Genomic DNA, 16,846 nt, shown 5'->3' with positions numbered 1-16,846 from the left:
TCATCATAAAGACATAAATATAAGCTGCATGTTAATACTTTGGCATAAATATAACTGAATTGAAAGTTAAGATATATGCCTTTTTATAGTTACTTGATGGCTCGCTCAGGGAGTGTGAAGGCCTCCACACAAGCCAATCAATTTTATAATTACTTTGCATATATGCAAAGTAACGCCATAGGTCTTTATGTCAGAATAAAGCCATGTAGACGATAATGTAACTACATTTCAAGGAAAACATATCTTAATATAATTATTAAATGAATGCAAAGTTATGGTTAAATAAATAGCCAATATCACACAATCGCCGGTGTCCGGACACATGAATAGTCGCATTAGGTGAAAGGAAATGTACCCAACCATTTCCATTTACCCAACCAGTTTGTGCACCCTATACTCATCCTCTGTGCGGTAATTTATTGTGCATCCCATACTCATCTTGTTACCAGTAGTTTGTGCAACCCATACTCATCCTGTGACCCGTAATTTATTGTGCATCCCATACTCATCCTGTTACCGGTAGTTTGTGCAGCCTATACCCATCCTGTGACCTGTAATTTATTGTGCAACCCATACTTATCCTGTGACCTGTAGTTTATTGTGCAGCTAATACTCATTCTGTGAGTCATAGGACATTGCGCAACCCTTTCTCATCGTGTGAATCTTTGTTTACTTTGCTCTCCATATTCATCCTCTGCGCGATAGTTTCTTGTGCAACCCATACCCATGATGTGAGTGGTAGTTTATTGTGTACCCTATATTCATCCTGTGAGTATAGGGTACACAATTCTTGTTTGGATTCTTGTAATGTTATTTGTCTATTTGTAGTCACAGTATTTGTGCGCCCCTTGAGGGACTTGAATTAGAGGGGGGTTGAAATAGCCTAAGCTACTCTATCCCTTAGATGTATTTATTGCTTATCTCAATAAACATACTTGAACTTGGGTACACAATGAGTTCATTTGTACTCCATACTCATCATCAAGAAGTGTATTTTACCAGCATTGTAATATAAATTAAGAATAAAAGCTTAACTGGATTACGGACCCATAACCAAAATAAGAGTCATCACTAATTATCATGACAAATTGTCTAGGCTACACTTCCGCCTTCGACAAGCTGCCGCCGGATGTGGGTATAGATTATTGTACACCCCCGCACCCCCAGTCCTGGAAGGGCGGGCATTGGGATGTGGACATGTGTACCATTATACCCCCCCCCCCCACACACACACACACACACACACTCCTCTCCTGTTAATAATAATACTAATAATAATAAAAATTAAAAATAATAACGTTAATAAATATTATAATTAAAACACTTACTGTAATACCCTAGTGCTTGAATGAAGGTGAAGGAAAGACCCAATAAATGTGTAAGTGTATTAAAAACCAAATTTTCGTTGGGTGAGCTGGCAGGTGAGCACCACCTGCCAGCTCACCCAGTAATGAACATCACCTGCACACTGCACCGAACCACTTGCCAGCAGGTGCAGAAGTACGATGGAAAGAGCAAAGTATACAATATTTCAAGTATAATATTAAAGAAATATTTAGGATTTAATGTTTTTCTATAAAGTTTCAATAATACCTTTATTTGATTTTTTGTATTATTTTCTACCACAGACGTGGCCACACATTAACAATGCTAACCAGCATATATACATTTTCTAAAGCTAGTCCGCCATGGACTCTAACCCTTTCCACTACCGCCCACAAGATGGGTATAGGGTGCATAATATAAGAACTAAACTAACTAACTCCATTGATAGGGTTAGAGATTTGTTAAACATATAGTTCACGGATTTATTGAACAATCAACCACATAAGGTGATTTGTAGTGTTTTTAAAATGCTAGGCTAAGCTACATACGTAAATACATAAATACACAGATTTACGTATGCCCTACATAAAATGTTCGATGTGTCTTTTACATAGTGTCATTAACGTGCATTTACAAAGGTGAAATTGAATTCTGACCAGCTTCCACATATACTTTATACACATATACACACACAGACGTATGCGTACATATACATATATATATACATACATATATGCACACATACATACACATATATTTGTCTCTTTTACTCTGACAAGGTGAGATAACTGATAGAGAAACTAGTGTGCAATTAAGCACTTAATCACTGAAGGTGATTAAGGTGCTTTCACAAGCTCAGGTTATAGAGTTACATCACATACATTCATTGTATAATTGATACGTTACATGGTCAATCTAGGGTACAAGTTCAATATATCATCAAGTGTTCCAGTACTCAAATAGTAATTACACAGTTCAGCATACCTTAGCCCAGGAGGGCGAAAGTCAGTCAGTATGGGACATTCTACAATATAATGTTCAAGGGAGTGCATATTTTCTCTTTCACAAAGTTGACACATTGTGTACTCGACATTTGGGTTTTGAGAAAGCTGCCAGATACGTCTATATCCCAAGCGTATTATGGCCACTATAACATCACATTGCTGGGTTCTTGTTCCATTAATCCTGTATGTGAATGTCTCCGCACGATATCTATCATAATATTTAATGCTACAATTTTCAGGTCTTTGTGAATTTGTTAGGTCGGTGAGATTTTCATTAGATGTTTGCTTAAGTATTCTCTTTGTCACTGCTAATGAAACACCCATATAAATTTCTACCACTGGTTTTCTACAGGCTGTCTTTGCAAGCATATCAACAGTGTCATGCCTTGAGATGCCAACATGTGATGGTATCCATAGGAATTTAATTTCAAATCTCTTTTCTTTGGCAGCTAAAATATTCATTCGAATATCACTGACTATTTTCTGGGTGTCACTACTATGTGCGTTCAATACCAGGAGTGCACTCTGCGAATCACAGTATGTAAGTCGACTGCCTTTGTGTTTTAAAAATTCAGTGGCAAGGTATATGCCTGCAAGTTCGGTTTGAGTTGTACTTGTCCAATCATTGACGCGCTTCATTCATGTATGTACGAGAGAAGATTGTTCAAATATATTACATGCACATCCGGTACATCGTCCACCTTCTTCTACAGAACCGTCGGTATAGCACTGATACACATCGTTACCCATACTCTGAGTACTTTCAGTGATGCTTCACAGTGTTAACTGTTTTAATAATGTAGAGTGTACATTATCTTTCTTGGGTGCATTTACAAAATCAACTGCTAGATCCAAGTTATCCCATGGAGTAATTGGTTGATTAATCGTTAATTGAGTTGGGTACATATTTAATATTTTGATGGAGTTGGCTACCTTGTAGAACCAAAATGCATAATCAGATTTCGCTCTTCTACGGACCTCAGGTGAGTGTAGCATATTAGAAAGTTTAGCTTGAAACTTCTTGTATTGCCGAGATCTACTCAATGCCTTCACGCCGAAAACTGTGCTAATAGACAAAATTATGTTAGAGATATGGGTCTATAATTATCTGAGTGTGCTTTGGGGATGGGAACAAGGACACTGTCCAATCATCAGGTAATACTCCTTCACTTAAACTCATTCTGTACAACACTAAAAGTGGATTACCTGGTACTTGTGAGACTAATCTCAGTAAACTGTAAGTAATACGGTCCTCTTCAGGAGCAGTAGACTTATTTTATTGTGCTACACAGCCTTCCCGGCTTGGTGCCTTCTTTGGTAATTACTTATCAAAGGCAGCTCCATACGAGGAGCTGCCTCGTATGGGCCAGTAAGTCTTTTGCAGTTACCTTCATTCTTATGTTCTTACTTACATTTATTGAACTTTATCATCATCATCATTTACAGAAATAAATTAACATAAAAAGTAGTCATTTTAATACACAAAACAGAAGTAGATATTATGTAAATTATGATGCAGGATAGGATCACTATTAAGAACTTAATTATAAACCACAATATGTTTTATATCGTCAGAAATTCGGAAACATACCATATATTTTCAAATATTTACAATTAAAGTATTTATTTAGGAAATAAGTATTTTAGTTACCCTAGTTAGCTCTGAGAACACACATTCTTGCAGCAAGAATTTCTTCCCACTAATCTGAGAGATGCTAATGAGACCAGTCTCGACCCACTGGACAGGTCATGAACAACAATCAACTACAGCACCATCTATGTCAGAAGATATTCAAAATATTCTTGATATCATTCAAATTGTCAATACGAGAACAGAATACATAAGTTGAGTGATGTCAAAGGAATCATATTGACTGACCGAGCCCCATTGTAAATATCCGTGGCTTCCTGACCATAAAGGTACCGACGCGGTCGAGGGTAAGAGACCGGATGTACCCATATACCTATGAGGCCATCAAAAATAGTGAGTCACGCCAAACAAAAAGAAGTACTGGTAAACAGGTCAGACACAACCAGTACTATGATGATGCTAAACTGAAAGAGCTTAAATCAATTGCTAGACAGACAGGTAAAGCATATAAGAGCCTTAGAACTCCTCAAATGTTAAAACTGTTTCAGGCCGCGCTTGCAGCGGCAAGGGAGAGAATGACTGAACTGAGACAAAATGAATGGGAGGGTTTTGTTAGTGGACTTAACCTGCATACTCCCCTGGGCAAAGCCTGGAAAGGCATAAACAAAATTATTGGTAAAAATAGTAGACAAGTTTCACACCCAAACCCGCTACAGAAAGCCAATCAGTTAATTGCAAAATGGGCTCAGGTTTCCAGCCTTGGAATGCTACCAGCTAGCACTGGGGAGAAATTGCAGGCGAGGTCCACAGACAGAAATTCTCTCATAAATTTCATGTTGAGCAAGCAACATGATGAATGTGATGTTCCATATACAGATTATGAATTGGATGCAGCCCTCTCCAGGGGCAGTAGCACTGCTCCTGGTGAGGACGGTATCACCTATGATATTCTAAGACTCCTACATCGTGTACCCGGTAACCCATTATTAGAATTGTTTAATGCCAGCTATGTCTCTGGGCAGTTGCCTGTATCATGGACCACCAGTCTTACGGTACCTGTACCAAAGCCTGGCCAACCTGATGCTTTCCGTCCCATCTCACTGACCAGTTGCATGTGCAAAACCTTTGAGAGAATGGTGCTTAATAGATTATTGTATAGAGTTAAAGAGCACATGTCACCTGATATCAATGGTTTCACACATGGTAAAAGTGTACACAACTGTATCACAACCTTTCTTACTGTTCATGGAGATAAAAGGCACACGTACACAACATTTCTTGATTTAAAAAATGCCTTTGATATTGATAATAGGGAAGTGATTATGTATGAATTAGCGAGAATGGATATAGGGGGACATTTATTACAGTGGATACGAGGCTATCTTACCAACCGGAAGTCCTCTGCGCTGTTCCAAGGCTACAAGAGTGAAACTAAAGTAATGCAACTAGGCACCCCACATGGAAGAGTACTTAGTCCTACCTTGTTTAATGTTCTAATTAATGCTTTACTAAAATCAATCCCAACTAGTCCGGTAAACATCACTATCAGCTATGCAGATGACATCCTTGTGCATACTAAAACCCACCGCAAAATGCAAACAGTCTTAAATTGTATACATACAGCTTGTGAGAGCCTTGGTCTTGTAATCAACGCTGCTAAAACTAAGGTATTTAACAGACAAATTGGCAACCGCAAAAGTGGACCACGAAAACTTAAGATAGACAACATACCAATAGACTATGTCTCTTCTTTCAAATACCTTGGTGTCTCTGTCCCTTGTACCTCAACTGCAGTCAATAAGTTACATCAACAATGTAGAGACAGACTCAAGGCTCTCAGAACTGTAGTGGGGTACAGCCCGAAATATGGTGTTAATATTAGAATAGCAAGAATGATGTATTTAGCGTATATAAGGTCTCTGATAGACTATCATGAGCACATCATACACCAGCTACAGTATGATCATACTGGTGTATGTGAAGTCATAACACCACCTCACATCCATATGGTAATATCACAACACACCATGGACCAGTATGGTAATATCACAACACACCATGGACCAGTATGGTAATACCACAACACACCATGGACCAGTATGGTAATATCACAACACACCATGGACCAGTATGGTAATATCACAACACACCATGGACCAGTATGGTAATATCACAACACACCATGGACCAGTATGGTAATATCACAACACACCATGGACCAGTATGGTAATATCACAACACACCATGGACCAGTATGGTAATATCACAACACACCATGGACCAGTATGGTAATATCACAACACACCATGGTCCAGTATGGTAATATCACAACACACCATGGTCCAGTATGGTAATATCACAACCCACCATGGACCAGTATGGTAATATCACAACACACCATGGACCAGTATGGTAATATCACAACACACCATGGTCCAGTATGGTAATATCACAACACACCTGAGTGATTGTGAGGTGATGGTGATATAGCAGTGATGGTGCAGCAGTGGTGCTGTAGCAGTGATAGTGATATATCAGTAAATGTAAGGAGGAAAAATATCAATGAGGTGATAATGCAGAGAAAGTGAAATGATGTTGGTGTAGCAGTGATAGTGTTATGTGATAGTGAGCTGTTGGTGATATAACAGTGACAACAGCTGTCATATGGTGACACCAACAATTTGTTACTCAACATGGTCAGTATATGACCCCAAGTGTGGGTCCTGAGGTGATGGTGATATATAGAGGTGATAGTGAAGCTATAGTGATACAGCAATGATAGGTTACAGTACTGAGAAGATATAGCATTGATGGTGATACAGCCGTCATTGTCAGGTAGATGATACCAAAGTATAAATACCAAACTGTTAAATACCAAAGATAGTGAAATTATGATGACATAGTGATAAAGGTGTGTCCTTAAATTACATTGGTATCAAAACACGCAGCCCATGGTGATGCAGGAGTGATGGTGATAGTGGTGGTACAGTGAACTAGAGTGGCAGCACAACACCACAGTAGTGATGGTGGTGGTACAGTGAAACAGAGCGGCAGCACAACACCACAGTAGTGATAGTGGTGGTACAGTGAAACAGAGTGGCAGCACAACACCAGAGTAGCGATGGTGATGGAACAGTGAACTAGAGTGGCAGCACAACACCACAGTAGTGATGGTGGTGGTACAGTGAACTAGAATGGCAGCACAACACCAGAGTAGCGATGGTGATGGAACAGTGAACTAGAGTGGCAGCACAACACCACAGTAGTGATGGTGGTGGTACAGTGAACTAGAGTGGCAGCACAACACCACAGTAGTGATGGTGGTGTTACAGTGAACTAGAGTGGCAGCACAACACCACAGTAGTGATGGTGATGGTACTGTGAACTAGAGTGGCAGCATAACACCACAGTAGTGATGGTGATGGTACAGTGAAACAGAGTGGCAGCACAACACCACAGTAGTGATGGTGTTGGTACAGTGAAGTAGAGTGGCAGCACAACACCACAGTAGTGATGGTGATGGTACAGTGAACTAGAGTGGCAGCACAACACCACAGTAGTGATGGTGGTGGTACAGTGAACTAGAGTGGCAGCACAACACCACAGTAGTGATGGTGATGGTACAGTGAACTAGAGTGGCAGCACAACACCACAGTAGTGATGGTGGTGGTACAGTGAACTAGAGTGGTAGCACAACACCACAGTCCACCACAGTCACCTCCGTGATGTCACTGTGGTTGAGTGCTGCCCTCACCACATCCAGGCCGCTCACCACATCACCAAAGACATTTACCCTCTGCTTACCACCCTGGAGGTCCCTGGTGTTGATGGTAAACTGGGCACTCTTGGGACCCCCCGGCGCCAACCAGCACAACACAGTTCCTGCTCGGCTTGACCACCGGTACTGCCCCTGGAGTTCAGGCAACAGAGGGGCTCCTCCCTCACCATCATTACTCTCGTAGTCTCCGCCCCCCACACACTCCCCCGGCTCACCCTTGTTCACCACCCGCAACAGTTTAGTGTTGCGGTAGGTGTGGCCCCGCTGGCCCGTACACAACAACACAAACTGTCTGGCCAGCGGAGTGTCAGGGGTCAGCTGGATGGTGACCCGCCCTCTTGTTGACCCCGCCCAACCGAGGTCAAGGAACGCCAGGGTGCAGGAGGGCTCCAGCACGCCCACCTCACTCTCCTGCAGGAAATGAAACAAATCATGCTGATAACTCTATACCAAATTTTATCATATTAGTTATCATAACTCAGTAAGTCAGTAATGTAAGTAAGACTAGTGGGTGTAATAAAGTAACCTGGAGGGTGTGTGAGTGGACGGGCGTGGGCTGACGCAGGAGTGGGTGTAGGAACAGCTGTCCGTCTTGTAGAGTTATCCTGGCGGAGCGGCGGCCATCTTGGTCTTCCTGGACGGCCAACACCCGGCCAACCTCCACCAGCCTCTTGACGGGCTCCCTCATCCTGCGGAGGTCTTCAACCTGTGGACAGTGTCAGCCCCATTATCACCTGTGGTCAGTGTCAACCCCATTATCACCTGTGGACAGTGTCAGCCCCATTATGACCCGTTATCTTGAGATGATTTCGGGGCTTTTTTTTCAGTGTCCCCGTGGCCCGGTCCTCGACTAGGCCTCCACCCCCAGGAAGCAGCACGTGACAGCTGACTAACACCCAGGTACCTAGTTTACTGCTAGGTAACAGGGGCATAGGGTGAAAGAAACTCTGCCAATTGTTTCTCGCCGGCACCTGGGATCGAACCCAGGACCACAGGATCACAAGTCCTGCGTGCTGTCCGCTCGGCCGACCGGCTCCCTGTGAACTAGAGCCGTGAACTGCCCTGTGAACTGCCCCATTATCACCTGTGGACAGTCTCAGCCCCATTATCACCTGTGGTCAGTGTCAGCCCCATTATCACCTGTGGTCAGTGTCAGCCCCATTATCACCTGTGGTCAGTGTCAGCCCCATTATTACCTGTGATCAGTGTCAGCCCCATTATCACCTGTGGTCAGTGTCAGCCCCATTATTATCTGTGGTCAGTGTCAGCCCCATTATTACCTGTGGTCAGTGTCAGCCCATTATCACCTATGGTCAGTGACAGACCCATTATCACCTGTGGTCAATGTCCGCCCCATTATCACCTCTGGACAGTGTCAGCCCCATTATCACCTGTGGACAGTGTCTGATCCATTATCACTTGTGGTCAGTGTCAGCCCCATTATCACCTGTGGTCAGTGTCACCCCCATTATCACCTGTGGTCAGTGTCAGTACCATTATCACCTGTGGACAGTGTCAGCCCCCAAATGCTGAACCTGTAGCTCCAGCACCCCTCTACTGGAAGATGGTGCTGGACCAGTAGCTCCAGCCCCCTCTACTGGCAGGGGGTTGGTGCTGGACCTGTAGCTCCAGCCCCCCCCCCCTTTATTGGCATGGGGGTTGGTGCTGGACCTGTAGCTTCAGCCCCCTTCTACTGGCAAGGGTTGGCGCTGGACCTGTAGCTCCAACACCGCCCCCCCCCACTACTGGCAGTGAGTTGGTGCTGAACCTGTCGTTCCAACCCCCCTCTACTGGCAGGGGGGGGGGGTTGTTGCTGAACCTGTAGCTCCAGCCCCCGTCTACTGGCTGGGGGTTGGTGCTGGACCTGTAGCTCCAGTCCCCCCCCCCCCCTACTTGCAGGGGAGGGACGGTGCTGGACCCGTAGCTCCAGCCCCCCCCCCCCCCTCTACTGGCAGGAGGTTGGTGCTGGACCTGTAGCTCTAACACCGCCCCCCCTACTGGCAGGGAGTTGGTGCTGAACCTGTCGTTCCAACCCCCCTCTACTGGCAGGGGGGGGGTTTGTTGCTGAACCTGTAGCTCCAGCCCCCGTCTACTGGCAGGGGGTTGGTGCTGGACCTGTAGCTCCAACCACCACCTACAGGCAGGGGGTTGGTGCAGGACTTGTAGCTCCAGCACCCCTTTACTGGCAGGGGGTTGGTGCTGGACCTGTAGCTCCAGCCCCCCCTCTACTGGCAGGGGGTTGGTGCTGGACCTGTAGCTCCAGCCCCCCCCTCTACTGGCAGGGGGTTGGTGCAGGACCTGTAGCTCCAGCCTACCCCTACTGGCAGGGAGGGGGGGGGGGGGGTTGGTGCTGGACCTGTTGCTCCAGTCCCCCATTTACTGGCAGGGTGGTTGGTGCTGAACCTGTACCTCCATTCCTTCTCTACTGGCAGAGAATTTGTGCTGAACCTGTAGCTCCAGCCCCCTCTACTGGCAGCGCGTTGGTGCAGGACCTGTACCTCGAGCCCCCCTCTACTGGCAGGGGATGTTGGTGCTGGACCTGTAGCTTCAGCCCCCCCCCCCTCTACTGGCAGGGAGTTGGTGCTGGACCTGTAGCTCCAGCCCCCCCTCTAATAGCAGGGGGTTGGTGCTGAACCTGTCGTTCCAGCCCCCCTCTACTGGCAGGGGGTTGTTGCTGAATCTGTAGCTCCAGCCCCCCTCTACTTACAGGGGGTTGGTACTGGACCTGCATCTCCTGCCCCCCTTCTACTGGCAGGGGGTTAGTGCTGGTCCTGTAGCTCCAGCCCCCTCTACTGACAGGGGGCTGGAGCTGGACCTGAAGCTCCGGGTTGGGGGTTGGTGCTGGACCTGTAGCTCCAGCCCCCCTCTACTGGAAGCGGGTTGGTGCTGGACCTGTAGCTCCAGCCTCACTCTACTGGCAGGGGGTTGGTGCTGGACCTGTAGCTCCTGGCCAACTATACTGGCACGGGGTTGGTGCTGGACCTGTAGCTCCAATCCCCCCACCCCCTACTGGCAGGGGGTTGGTGCTGGTCCTGTTGCTCCAATCCCCCCCGCCTACTGGCAGGGGGTTCGTGCTGGACCTGTAGCTCCAGCCTCCCCCTCTACTGGCAGGAGGTTGGTGCTGGACCTGTAACTCCAGCCTCCCCCTCTACTGGCAGGGGGATGGTGTTGGACTTGTAGCTCCAACCCCCCTCTACTGGCAGACAGATGGTGCTGGACCTGTAGCTCCCCCCCCCTATACTGGCAGGGGGTTTGTGCTGGACCTGTAGCTCCAGCCCCCCCTACTGGCAGGGGGTTGGTGCTGGACCTGTAGCTCCAGCCACCACCTACTGGCAGGGGGTTGGTGCTGGACCTGTACCTCCAACCCCCTCCCCCCTACTGGCAGGGGGTTGGTGCTGGACCTGTAGCTCCAGCCTCCCTCTACTGGCAAGGGGTTGGTGCTGGACCTGTAGCTCCAGCCCCCCTCTACTGGCAGGGGGTTGGTGCTGGACCTGTAGCTCCAGCTCAACTCTACTGGCAGGGGGTTGAAGCTGGACCTGTAGCTCCAGCCCCCCTCTACTGGCAGGGAGGGTTGGTGCTGGACCCGTAGCTCCAGCCCCCCCCCCCCCCTACTGGCAGGAGGTTGGTGCTGGACCTGTACCTCCAGGCCCCCCCCTCTACTGGCAAGGGGTTGAAGCTGGACCTGTAGCTCCAGCCCCCCCTCTACTGGCAGGGGGTTGAAGCTGGACCTGTAGCTCCAGCCCCCCCTCTACTGGCAGGGGGTTGGTGCTGGACCTGTAGCGTCCACCCCTCTCTACTGGCAGGGGGGTTGGTGCTGGACCTGTAGCTCCATCCTCCTCTAATGGCTGAGGGGATGTGCTGAACCTGTAGCTCCACCCCCCTCTACTGGCAGGGTTTGGTGCTGATCCTGTAGCTCCAGCCCACCTCTACTGGCAGGGGGTTGGTGCTGGACCTGTAGCTTCAGCCCCCTTCTCCTGGCAGGGGGTTGGTGCTGGACCTGTAGCTCCAGCCCCCCTTCTACTGGCAGGAAGGGGGGTTTGGTTCTGGACCTGTAACTCCAGGCTCCCCTCTACTGGCAGGGGGTTGGTGTTGGACCTGTAGCTCCAGCCCCCCTCTACTGGCAGGGGGTTGGCGCTGGGCCTGTAGCTCCAGCCCCCCCCCCCCTCTACTGGCAAAGGGTTGGTGCAGGACCTGTAGCTCCAGCCTCCCTCTACTTGCAGGGGGTTGGTGCTGTCCCTGTAGCTCCAGCCCACCTCTACTGGCAGGGGGTTGGTGCTGGACCTGTTGCTCCAGCACCCCTCTACTGGCCAGGGATTGGTGCTAGACCTGCAGCTCCAGCCCCCATCTACTGGCAGGGGGTTTGAAGCTGGAACTGTAGCTCCAGCCTCGCCTCTACTGGCAGGGGGGTTGGTGCTGGACTAGTAGCTCCAGCTCCCCCCTCTACTGGCAGGGGGTTGGTGCTGGACCTGTAGCTCCAGCCCCCCTCTACTGGCAGGGGGTTGGTCCTGGACATGTAGCTCCAGCCCCCCTCTACTGGTAGGGGGATGGTGCTGGACCTGTAGCTCTAGCCCCCCTCTACTGGCAGGGTGGTTAGTGCTGGACCTGTAGCTCCAGCCCCCCTCACTGGCAGGTGGTTGGTGCCGAACCTGTAGCTCCAGCCCCCCTCTACTGGCAGGGGGTTGGTGCTGGACCTGTAGCTCCAGCCCCCCTCTACTGGCAGGGTGGTTGGTGCTGGACCTGTAGCTCCAGCCCCCCTCTACTGGCAGGTTGTTGGTGCTGGACCTGTAGCTCCAGCCCCCCTCACTGGCAGGGTGGTTGGTGCTGGACCTGTAGCTCCAGCCCCCCTCTACTGGCAGGGTGGTTGGTGCTGGACCTGTAGCTCCAGCCCCCCTCACTGGCAGGGGGTTGGTGCTGGACCTGTAGCTCCAGCCTCCCTCTACTGGCAGGGGGTTGGTGCTGGACCTGTAGCTCCAGCCTCCCTCTACTGGCAGGGTGGTTGGTGCTGGACCTGTAGCTCCAGCCCCCCCTCTACTGGCAGGGTGGTTGGTGCTGGACCTGTAGCTCCAGCCTCCCTCTACTGGCAGGGTGGTTGGTGCTGGACCTGTAGCTCCAGCCCCCCCCCCCTCTACTGGCAGGAGGTTGGTGCTGGACCTGTAACTCCAGCCTCCCCGTCTACTGGCAGGGGTATGGTGTTGGACTTGTAGCTCCAGCCCCCCCCTGTACTGGCAGACAGATGGTGCTGGACCTGTAGCTCCCCCCCCCCTATACTGGCAGGGGGTTTGTGCCGGACCTGTAGCTCCAGCCCCCCCTACTGGCAGGGGGTTGGTGCTGGACCTGTAGCTCCAGCCACCACCTACTGGCAGGGGGTTGGTGCTGGACCTGTACCTCCAACCCCCTCCCCCCTACTGGCAAGGGGTTGGTGCTGGACCTGTAGCTCCAGCCTCCCTCTACTGGCAAGGGGTTGGTGCTGGACCTGTAGCTCCAGCCCCCCTCTACTGGCAGGGGGTTGGTGCTGGACCTGTAGCTCCTGCTCAACTCTACTGGCAGGGGGTTGAAGCTGGACCTGTAGCTCCAGCCCCCCTCTACTGGCAGGGAGGGTTGGTGCTGGACCCGTAGCTCCAGCCCCCCCCCCCTCTACTGGCAGGAGGTTGGTGCTGGACCTGTAGCTCCAGCCCCCCCTCTACTGGCAGGGGGTTGAAGCTGGACCTGTAGCTCCAGCCCCCCCTCTACTGGCAGGGAGGGTTGGTGCTGGACCGATAGCTCCAGCCCCCTTCTATTGGCAGGGGGGAGGGGGGGGTTGGTGCAGGACCTGTAGCTCCAGCCTCCCCTCTACTGGCAGGTGGTTGGTGCTGGACATGTAGCTCCAGCCTCCCCTCTACTGGCAGGGGGTTGGTGCTGGACCTGTAACTCCAGCCCCCCCCCTCTACTGGCAGGTGGTTGGTGCTGGACATGTAGCTCCAGCCCCCCTCTACTGGCAGGGAGATGGTGCTGGACCTGTAGCTCCAGCCCCCCTCTACTGTCAGAGGGGTTGGTGCTGGACCTGTAGCGTCCACCCCTCTCTACTGGCAGGGGGGTTGGTGCTGGACCTGTAGCTCCATCCTCCTCTAATGGCTGAGGAGATGTGCTGAACCTGTAGCTCCACCCCCCTCTACTGGCAGGGTTTGGTGCTGATCCTGTAGCTTCAGCCCCCTTCTCCTGGCAGGGGGTTGGTGCTGGACCTGTAGCTCCAGCCCCCCTTCTACTGGCAGGAAGGGGGGTTTGGTTCTGGACCTGTAGCTCCAGGCTCCCCTCTACTGGCAGGGGGTTGGTGTTGGACCTGTAGCTCCAGCCCCCCTCTACTGGCAGGGGGTTGGCGCTGGGCCTGTAGCTCCAGCCCCCCCCCCCCTCTACTGGCAAAGGGTTGGTGCAGGACCTGTAGCTCCAGCCTCCCTCTACTGGCAGGGGGTTTGTGCTGTCCCTGTAGCTCCAGCCCACCTCTACTGGCAGGGGGTTGGTGCTGGACCTGTAGCTCCAGCCCCCCTCTACTGGCCAGGGATTGGTGCTAGACCTGCAGCTCCAGCCCCCATCTACTGGCAGGGGGTTTGAAGCTGGAACTGTAGCTCCAGCCTCGCCTCTACTGGCAGGGGGGTTGGTGCTGGACCTGTAGCTCCAGCCCCCCTCTACTGGCAGGGGGGATGGTGCCGAACCTGTAGCTCCAGCCCCCCTCTACTGGCAGGGGGTTGGTGCTGGACCTGTAGCTCCAGCCTTCTTCTACTGTCAGGGGGGTTGGTGCCGAACCTGTAGCTCTAGCCCTCCTCTACTGGCAGGGGGTTAGTGCTGGACCTGTAGCTCCAGCCTCCCTCTACTGGCAGGGGGTTGGTGCTGGACCTGTAGCTCCAGCCCCCCTCTACTGGCAGGGGGTTGGTGCCGAACCTGTAGCTCCAGCCCCCCCTCTACTGGCAGGGTGGTTGGTGCTGGACCTGTAGCTCCAGCCCCCCTCTACTGGCAGGGGGTTGGTGCTGGACCTGTAGCTCCAGCCCCCCTCTACTGGCAGGGTGGTTGGTGCTGGACCTGTAGCTCCAGCCCCCCTCACTGGCAGGGGGTTGGTGCTGGACCTGTAGCTCCAGCCTCCCTCTACTGGCAGGGGGTTGGTGCTGGACCTGTAGCTCCCGCCCCCCTCTACTGGCAGGGGGTTGGTGCTGGACCTGTAGCTCCCGCCCCCCTCTACTGGCAGGGGGGTTGGTGCTGGACCTGTAGCTCCAGCCCCCCTCTACTGTCAGGGGGGTTGGTGCTGAACCTGTAGCTCCCGCCCCCCCTCTACTGGCAGGGGGGTTGGTGCTGGACCTGTAGCTCCAGCCCCCCTCTACTGGCAGGGGGTTGGTGCTGGCATTGTTTGGGAGTTTATTAGCAGTTTCAAGGCTTCAGTCTCTTCGAACCCATCAGTGGTCTGTTTTGGTTCACTGTCTTCCTGGATGCTTTCCCGGTAGGTTGGTGGAGTGTCACCCGCTCTCTGGGCCTCTGTGAGAGGGCCAGGATCCCGGGTTCAATAGAGGATCACGGGTTCAATCACCATGCAGGCCAGAAATAGATCCCATGTTTGCTTTCACCTGATGTCTCTGTTCACCTACTAGAATATATTTATCCAGGAGTTAGGCAACTATTTTGGATTGTATGTTAAGGAAAGTCAGTAGTTGACCTTGGGGAACCCCAATAAACCTAAGAACAGGCTTCCTCTCCTCAAAACGCAACTCAATATCTTGTGATATGACCTATGAGAGAAAATAAAAAACTTACTGTTAGTTGCTTCTGGTGGATCTCTCCAGTGATTTCCTGAACTTTATTCATGATGCTGGAGGCTGAGTCTCCCAAGTATACAGGGTCAGCTGTGGCACTTGTCTCTGTGGTCATCATCTCCAGGGCCTCCCTGATGGTCTCCTGCACCTGTCATTACCAACACAAACATTAATGGTGGAATTTGGACTATAATGAAGTGTCAGGCTGTGAGTAAAGTAACTGAACTATACTGAAGCCTCAGGCTCTGAGTAAAGTAACTGGACTATAATGAAGCATCAGGCTCTGAGTAAAGTAACTGGACTATAATGAAGCATCAGGCTCTGAGTAAAGTAACTGGAAAATATAAGTAATGTTGTTTCTCGACACTGACCACAGTGTAGAGAAACACCAAGATGACAGTTAACTTTATTAATAACAACGTTTCAGGTATTAGAGCAAAAAAACAGCGTTGAATGTAATGAAACACCATTTTCTGGGCGAGTCCCGGAGGCTCCCCACAGATATCCAAGCTGATATGGATGTATTAGCTTTCTGGCATCAATGTGCATGGAGTTCTTGTCTACCGGGATCCACGAGCCAGAACATGGCCCCTTCGGAGAGGCACGAGGAGCAATGGCGTATAGAAATGCACATGTGATTTGGAGCAATCTATATCTGCCATCGACTGGGACAGGCAAGCACCCCAAAACAAACCCCTATTCTGGTTAAAAACAACGAAATTAGACAAGCGAGTGGACAGAACCCCCCACCCCCAAATGAAAACGAGCAAACAAGCATGACATCACACGAGCCACATTGCATGTCTACACAGATCCCCCCTCCCCAAGAGGGGGAAGAGGAAGCCCCAGACACCCACATCGGCGATCCACCCTAAAGTTCTGGGGCTGGATGTTAAAATACACAAAAATTGCCGACCGGAAAAAGGGAGGGTTGCCGGGGAGCCTCCGGGACTCACCCAGAAAATGGTGTTTCATTACATTCAACGCTGGTGTTCTGAGAGGGAGCCCCTACGGCTCCCCGGAGCTACTTCACCAACGACTAAAAAGAAAGAAGGGGGACTTACCCGGGATACCTGCTTGATGGGGTTCTGGGAATAGTTCTACTCCCCAAGCCCGGCATGCTTGGGGAGGAGCCGGGCGTGCTTGGGGAGGAGCCCGGCATGCTTGGGGAGGAGCCCGGCGTGCTTGGGGAGGAGCCTGGTGTGCTTGGGGAGGAGCCTGGCATGCTTGGGGAGGAGCCTGGTGTGCTTGGGGAGGAGCCTGGCATGCTTGGGGAGGAGCCTGGCGTGCTTGGGGAGGAGCCCGGCGTGCTTGGGGAGGAGCCTGGTGTGCTTGGGGAGGAGCCCGGCGTGCTTGGGGAGGAGCCCGGTGTGCT

At 50.8% G+C, this 16,846-nt stretch overlaps 1 protein-coding gene across 3 annotated transcripts in view; it reads right to left on the bottom strand.

Moving 5' to 3' along the window:
* Positions 1-1,371: 1,371 nt before the first annotated feature.
* Positions 1,372-16,846, bottom strand: part of LOC123759177 (peptidyl-prolyl cis-trans isomerase-like) — a 76,623-nt gene continuing 61,148 nt past the window's right edge. For 2 of the 3 annotated variants that reach the window (XM_069337371.1, XM_069337370.1), the window contains 3 exons: positions 15,473-15,619; positions 8,226-8,405; positions 1,372-8,110 (listed from right to left, as the gene is read on the bottom strand). In XM_069337371.1, coding sequence (XP_069193472.1) covers positions 7,601-8,110; positions 8,226-8,405; positions 15,473-15,589 — 807 coding nt within the window. In that variant the 5' untranslated portion in view covers positions 15,590-15,619 and the 3' untranslated portion in view covers positions 1,372-7,600. The remainder of the gene's footprint in view (positions 8,111-8,225; positions 8,406-15,472; positions 15,620-16,846) is intronic. The other variant, XM_069337372.1, reaches the window with a different exon arrangement.

Source organism: Procambarus clarkii, chromosome 37 (assembly GCF_040958095.1).
Source record: "Procambarus clarkii isolate CNS0578487 chromosome 37, FALCON_Pclarkii_2.0, whole genome shotgun sequence".
Taxonomy (NCBI): domain Eukaryota; kingdom Metazoa; phylum Arthropoda; class Malacostraca; order Decapoda; family Cambaridae; genus Procambarus; species Procambarus clarkii.
Note: the sequence above shows the minus strand (reverse complement) of the source record. Positions and strands in the feature narration are given on the sequence as shown.